Source organism: Fundulus heteroclitus, unplaced genomic scaffold, assembly GCF_011125445.2.
Source record: "Fundulus heteroclitus isolate FHET01 unplaced genomic scaffold, MU-UCD_Fhet_4.1 scaffold_107, whole genome shotgun sequence".
NCBI lineage: Eukaryota > Metazoa > Chordata > Actinopteri > Cyprinodontiformes > Fundulidae > Fundulus > Fundulus heteroclitus.
Window position 1 is genome coordinate 748,691 of NW_023396520.1, and position 7,916 is coordinate 756,606.

The following is a 7,916-nucleotide window of genomic DNA, read 5'->3' on the forward strand; positions in this document are numbered from 1 at the left end:
AACCAGTCACTTAATGGTCTGTAGACCTGCATTACAACCAACATTTGAGCAACCCTATCGGTGCTCCCTGCACAGTTTTTAGTACTGTCACATAAGTTATAAATATACACAATTATATTTAACTTTTTTAAGCATGCATCATCATATTTATTATTGAAGTATACATAATCATTTCATCATTCATAACAGCTTAGGTCTTTTTTTTTTCTTTTTTTTTTCTTTTTTCATTGAAAGTTCTGAGGTTGGGGATTAGGGAAAACCACCCCCCTTGGAGGTTGATTCCCCAGTCCTACTGTGGAAGTCCCAGGAGCATGTCCCTGTTGCTGTGCTAGTGTCGTAGTAGCCAAACGCCACTGCAATACTTGACGTCTTGCTGTGTCACGTTCCGCTGTCATCTGCAACAGTCTGTCCTGTAAGCTGACAATAGTCTGTTGAGCCTCTTGAAGTCGTTGCGTCAGACTGTCCTGTTCTTGGGTTAACTGGCACACTCTAGCCTTATATTTGACTTTGTATGTGCTGCGGCGAATTGCGAATATGTGCTTCTTTGACGCCGGAGATAGACATCTGACCAGCTGAGTGTAAACTCTAGTATCCATAGAGGCAATTTCCGTTTTGAGGTCGTGAGCGGTTCTGTAAAGATCCAGAGGGTGCATTAGAAATCCTGAGATGTGGCTCATCTCAAAGGAGCTCAGCTGCATCTGTTGAAAAACATTAACAGTCGGCTCCAGTGCAGGATTTCCCATCGCGGTTGGACCCGTCGTCCCCGTGCCCGATGTAGATGGCATCTCATGACCAGCTCTGTTTGGCCTTCCATGGCCAGGTGTGGATGGCATCTCCCAGGGAGCTCCGTTCGGCCATCCTCGGTCTGCTGGGTCCTCAGGGCTGACAGGGCTGAAGTCGATCCTTAGGGCCCCTGGTGATGGCAGGTCGTCCATCGGCAGCTCTCTGAGGTCCCCCATTCCTCCCGGTGGTACAGCGCTAGGCCCCTCTGCTGGATCGTCTGGACGCCTATTAGGGAGACCAGTGCCTATACCTACGTATGCTCGTGTGCCTAACGACGCATGTGCGGCGTTTGTGTTTCCTCTATTCGCGCGTCCCTGCCAATCCTCAGCGGGTGTGTGGTGTACGTTAAAATAAGCGTCCGCCATTTTCAGCAGTCTGCATGTGGAGACATAGTATGTTATAGGTATATATCCACATGAGGCATATACTTTCCTAAAAGAACTTATAAATATTTTTAGCATGCAAATTACTACTCCTACGCTAATCTATAAACACTTGACATGCAAACAACTACATCTAAGGTCGTTTATAAAGACTCGGCATGCAATTTATTGCTATATAATTAATATCAGGAAAAAAAATATATATGTATATATACACGTACCTGGTGGGGGTGAGAGGGGATCATGGTATTACTTTATATGACTTGATCTATCTGTACCTCTATTATGGGGAATTGACCAGTTACACTCACAATAAGTTTTGAGACCAACCCCCGAATGAGGGGTACGACGCAGCAGACAACTACTAATATTATCAATATTATGGCTCCTAGTATTATTCCTGCCGCTTTGAGGTATCTTGTCCACCCAAGCTTATTGAACCAATCCCAAAACCCCTTCAGCTGAGTGTTCCAATTGGATCTCTCCACATGTTCATCTCTCATGCGCTTCATTTCTTGAAGAACACCTGTTAAGCTGCCGTTAACATCAGTATGCATAGGGATTAAAGTACAACAATCTGTCCCGATATAATCACATAGCCCCTGGTCCCCGGCCATACGGGATTCCAGTACGAACCTATGTTGTAAAACCATTAGTGATGTAGCATGTAATTGTTCTTTTATATGGTCTACGCTCTGTATTGTAAAATTTATAAACCTTTGTTGATTGTACCATAGGAGATTTATCCACCTACTATTTCGAGCTATGTATTGCGCATTATTAATTGCTCCGCCGATTGGCCATGGTATCGAGCCGACCCCTCTTCCAGCTTCTATCCACTCACTTCCTATAGCAGCATGTTCCTCTGGCACCCCTACTGGGACCTGATCCCATGTAATGTATACTTCATCTGACCTTTGCCAATTTGGTTTGTGCTCAGTAGGAGTGCTGTGCCCAGTGGGAGTACTTCTTTTTTCACGGTTCCTTATTTCATTAGATGTTCTGTTGCTGATTTTTTGATTATCTATTATTAATTTTAATTGTCCTGTAAGCATTACTGGAGCACAGATGCCTTCCCACCGAGAAGGCAGTGAGGATAGTATCTGCTCATTATTGTGACATATCCAAAAAATATCTCCTAATGGGGCAGATCCTCTCGCCAGACTCCTTACTCGGTATAGAGCTACCGATGCAGGTTGTAATTCATAGATGACATGTCCTCCATCTGGTACTACCTGTTTACACTGTATTTTAGCTTTAGGGCTAGTTTCACATATTTTAATGTAGCTGACATTTCCTCCAGCTGCCGGTGGATACCATGGCATGTTACTACATTTCACCATTCCGTCTGCCGTCCCCATTTCGCTAGAGGTCCTGTCTGTCACCTTTTCTAATTCTTTTCCTCGAGCTATACAGAATGGAAAAATTATTTCAGCTGGTTTTTTTTAATTACTGGAGGGAGTAAGAATGTACTTAGTACTTCACTTGTTGAGGGGGTTAGTGCTTTGGGGCATCTTTTCCTGTCTTCTGCCCATGCTGGTGAACCTGCGGCTATGTGCATGACACAGAAAGCAAAGCACTCTGATATGTCTGGGCAATCACCTATTTTACTTCCAGGTATAATCTGAAGGGATGGTAATTTCTTAGCATTATAGCAGAAGATACAATCATCTTTAGGACGATTTTTAGCTTCAAACATTGTCTGAACTGAGAACTGTATCCATTGTTGGAACATGTTTGTCTCCCAATGTGACGTTTTTAAAATACTTAAATCCCTTTTCTGTCTTTTGTTTATTAACTTTACTACTCTATGAGCTTTTTCTATCGTCATTATTTGCTTTGTTAGTATGTTTTGGCACATGTCTGTCTTGCATCTTACCGTAATGATCACCATCCCATCCCCACGGCAGTCCATGCTTTGTGGAGTTCCAAGCCAATGTTTTCCCATTGACTCGTCTCCTAAAATTTCTTCAGACATCACATAGTCATAACCTTCAGTTTGCACATGCATTAATGATTTATTCTCCCCACCGTTATTGCTGATTATCCCCTGGTTAGTAGCTAGTGTTATCATTGCTAGTGCACATGTCTCTGTTTGACGCTTTAAGTGTGAGTGTGAGTGTGCATTGTTAGTGGTGAGCTTAATAAGATCCCCCCTTGTTAACCCGAAAAGGGTTAACAAAAGAAGAAAACTAGTCAGTTTCGGAAGAAGACGCATACGAGAGACGCCCAGACGGCGATGGAGTGGGCGGACACGACCCGCTCGCCGACCCAGACGTGCTGTCCGAGGAAGTGGAAAGGGAGGGAGGGGGTAGGGAAGGTGCAGGTGAGGAAGGGGAAACAGTTCCAGCACTGTCTGATGAGTGAGGAAAAAAAGGTTCTTCCAGTGCCTCAGGGCTGGGTGAGTCTGAGACAGGCCTGCCAGGACTCTGAGTGGCAGGAGAATCAGCATTACTGCTGCCAGAGTCAGAAGGCGAATCGGAAACAAAAGAATGAACACTATCATTCTCAGAGTCCCCTGACAGTGGAGACCGTCGGGCTGCCAAGCGGGCTGATCGTCTCTGGCCATCAGATGATGACGGGGTCGAGGATGCATCAGCGCTCGCCCCAGGTACGACATCAGACGCCTGTGAATGTGCTATGGTGTTATGCGGAGGGAGACTTGCTGCTGCCCTTTCAGCATGCGCAGAGCCCGTCGGTCCTGGATCAAGGCCAGGTGGGTCTGGTGGACGATGACGTGTGCAGTGGTTTTTATGGAACCAGAAGGGCTTACCTTCAACTTTTAGGGCAGTGGGAGTGGTAAGAACAACTTTAAAAGGCCCTTCCCTACGAGGTTCGTTCCACTGACGTTTAAACACTCGTATGAACACTTTGTCACCGACTTGGACGTCTCTGACGTCCACTGGGATACGTGTCTCGTCTCGGTTGTGAGCTGCTTTCACCTGTTGAAATATAAGTCTGTGAATACAGGTTAGGGACCTGAGGTAGTCCCCCAGTTCACGTTCAAGTTGCGCCAGGGAAATCTCCTCCTGGGGCCCTCGGACCTGTGGGAGAGGCATAGGTCGACCTGTAAGCATTTCATGAGGAGTAAGATGGGTTATTCTGTTAGTCTGAGAACGCATTGCCATCAGTGCAATCGGCAACGCATCCACCCACGTCAGGCGGTTATTGCTATCAGCAATAATCTTTGCAATCTTGGTTTTGAGAACACCGTTGGCGCGTTCTACGGATGCCTGTGACTGGGGATGATAAACACAGCCAAACTTTTGTTTTATACACAATTGGGTGAACATCGCCTGGACAACCTGTGAAACAAAGTGAGGTCCGTTATCAGATGAAATAGTGTCAGGCATACCAAACCTGGGAAACACTTCTTTACATAGAAACCTTGCTAATGATTTGTGATCGCACTTAGCAGTGGGGCAGGCTTCTATCCATCTGCTGAAACGACAAACAACCACAAGCATGTATCTCTTTCCCTGCACACGAGTTAACATGTCAACATAATCCATAATCAGATGACGAAAAGGGCCATCTGGCATGGGGATATGTGCTAAGGGCTGTGTGAACATTTTTCGCACATTGTACTTGGGGCAGTGTGGGCATATAGCTAATTCTCTGTCTACCATAGGTGTCAAATAAGGTGACCACCATACTGCCTGCAACTTTCAAACAACCTGGGCTCGTGAACAATGATCAGGTTCATGCATTATTTTGATGGCTGTTGGTAATAAGGACAAAGGTAGTACAAAATGCCCTCGGAAACTTCGCCACAACCCTGCATGGGGGTGTGATGTGTGTACCGCCCCCCTTTGCACCCACAATCGTTTTTCTGCTTCAGAGACGCTGTTCTGCGCTTCAATTAATGAGGCTAAATTAGTGATGGGTTCACAGTCAGCTGCAAGAACCATCGGTCCTTGTATTGCCGGTCCTGTGGCTTCTTTGGCTGCCTCATCTGCTAAGTTATTTCCTATTGCTATAGGTGTTTTTGCCGTCTGATGTGCAGCACATTTTACAACAGCTAATGCAGATGGGAGCTGCATGGCTTGTATTAATTCCATGACAGCCTGCCCATGTGTCACCGGGGTGCCATCAGTTCGAACAAAACCTCGCTGTTTCCAGATGCTTGCATTTATATGGCATACCCCGTATCCATACGCACTGTCTGTGTAAATGGTGACTGTTTTACCTTTAGCTAATTTACATGCAGCTGTTAATGCTTTTATCTCTGCCAATTGGGCAGAGCAAGGTTGGTCAAGGCTCATGGACTGAACTTTTGTATAGGTGCCATCGGGGTCAAGCCGGACCACTCCGTATCCTGCTTTGTTCCCCGTCTCACCTCTGACACATGACCCGTCAACAAACAATGTTAGATCGGACGGGATTGGGTGATTGTATAAATCCTCCCTTACTTTCATGAAGGCGTCCGTCTCCTTGAGACAATCGTGTGGCTCACCTTCTGTTGGCAATACCATTCTTGTGGCCGGGTTGATCGTGACACACCGTTGCACTGTAAGGTCAGGTCCTGAAAGCAGAACTTCATAACCAGTGCGACGAGCTTGGGTTATCACAAAACGTGGGCTTGTGAGCAGTGCATGCAATTGATGCGATGTATACAAGAAAATAGGGTGACCCATAGTAATCACTGAGGCCTTTTTATATGCAAATGCTGCCGCTGCCAAGCCTTAGTAACAAGGAGGCAGGCCTTCTTCAACTCCATCTAATTTTGTGCTGTAATAAGAAATTGGTTGTTTACCTGTGGGAGTGTCTTGCATCAATACTGCACATGCATACCCTTGTCGCTCTGCCACGTACAGATGAAATGGTTTGCCATAATCTGGATTGGCCAGAGCAGGAGCCGTTTGGAGATCTTGTTTTAGCAGCTGAAACGCTCCCTCTGCCTCGTCTGTCCATTGTAACTGAGCCGACTGGTGTCCTTGGCCTGCGGCTTTAATAAGTGCTCTTAATGGAGCAGATTTGATAGCGTAATCACACACCCACGGTCTGCTGTAACCTGCCATGCCAAGGAAAGACAACATGTGACCAACAGTTTGAGGTTTGAGCAATTTGGTTATGGCTTCTATTTGGGACGGTGCGATAGACCTTTTGTCCCCACTGAGTTGCCTGCCGAGGTATTCTACTGTTTGTTTGCAGAATTGTAATTTTTGTTTACTTACTTTGTGTCCTCCTTCTGCCAATGCGGTCAACACCGTAATTGAGTCTTTTTCACACTGCTCTTTTGAGGCAGAACAGATCAAAATGTCATCAACATGGTGGATGGTATGTCTAAGTGATTTAAATCATTTGCCAGCACACGATTGAAAATAGATGGTGAATGTACAAACCCTTGTGGCAATCGTGTGTACGTATATTGTTGACCTTTGTACGTAAATGCAAACAGATACTGGGAATCTGGATGCACAGGCACACTGAAAAATGCTGAACACAGATCTATCACAGTAAACCATTTTGTTCCCGGGGGTATGTTACTTAACAGTGTATGGGGGTCAGGTACTATCGGTATTTCTTCCGCTACAATAGCATTGATTAATCTTAGATCATGGACTAGTCTATAGTCTGTTAGGCTTTTTGATTGAAAAAATTGGTGTGTTACAGGGGCTTGCTGTTGTTTTTAGAACGCCTACATTTTCTAATCCTGTAATAATGGGCTGTATGCCTTCTACTGCTTCGTGTTTGAGGGGGTATTGTCTTTGAAAGGGTAATTTAGCATTTAATTTGGTGGTGAATTTAATGGGGTCAGCTGATTTTACTAAACCTACATCTGTTTTGCTTTTGGACCACACCTGCTCAGGAACTTGTTCTAATAGTGATGCATGCTCTTCAGTCACCGCCATTTGTCTTTTCCCAGGCACTTTGATGTGTTCTGCTATTGCTTCATCTGCTTGTGAAAATGAGATCTTGAAGAATAGTCCATCTTTTGATACACTGATCCGGTTCCACGCCGTATCAATCCATTCGGTGACTTTCTTGGCTTCTTGAATCATGGGACCCAGGTCATGTGACTCGTACTTGTCAGCAATCAGCAATGTGACATGCGGTGCTGAGTCAGCGACCTGGAACCATTCAGCAATGTCTTTTTCAGGAAACTTGACAACGGCTGCGGCTCCTTGTGGCCCAACCATTATGTCAGCATATTGGATGACAGTTGTTTTGTTGTTAATTTCTTCATCCCAGCTTTCCTCGTAGTCTTCCTGTTTCTGTCCTTTGTCATAAAACATGGTGCAATGGAGAGGGAGGAAGGGCTCTTTGGACTTGTCATAGTGGTTCATTATCAGAGGTCTCCATGTTTCCCACTCCAATTGGAGGAAAGAAGTAGGTGACGTGAGTTTCATCCAAAATACTTGGTCTTCGGGGTCATGATTTGTCACTTGTGGGGTCATCTGTGGGCCCAGTGGCATCATGAAGGCTTCACTGTTGTCAGTTGCTTCAAAATAAATTCCATTTGGAGTGCATTTAATCTTTGCGTTGAGCTGGCATAACACATATCTGCCCAGCAGATTAATTGGCGTATCTGCTGAATAAAGTAGTGGTGCATACACAGTCTTTTCTCCTATAATCATGGGAACTGGCTCAGTCATGGGTATTATTTGGGTCTTCCCAGAGAAACCTACTGTTCGAATCTTTGATGCTGAGAGAGGCAAGCCAATCCCACGTTTCCCTATGCAGGAGTACGCAGCACCTGTATCAATCATGAATTGATGATGGCTGTCATATATTGTGACATCAATT

The 7,916-nt window shown here is 45.2% G+C and overlaps 1 protein-coding gene across 1 annotated transcript; it reads right to left on the bottom strand.

The window, feature by feature from the left end:
• Positions 1–2,732: 2,732 nt before the first annotated feature.
• Positions 2,733–7,663, bottom strand: LOC118558196 (actin cytoskeleton-regulatory complex protein PAN1-like). Its single transcript, XM_036128684.1, has 2 exons — positions 6,971–7,663; positions 2,733–4,108 (listed from the first exon to the last, which is right to left on the bottom strand). The coding sequence occupies exons 1-2, from the start codon at positions 7,586–7,588 to the stop codon at positions 3,359–3,361; spliced, it is 1,368 nt and encodes a 455-aa protein (XP_035984577.1). The 5' UTR covers positions 7,589–7,663; the 3' UTR covers positions 2,733–3,358.
• Between the last annotated feature and the right edge of the window lie 253 nt (positions 7,664–7,916).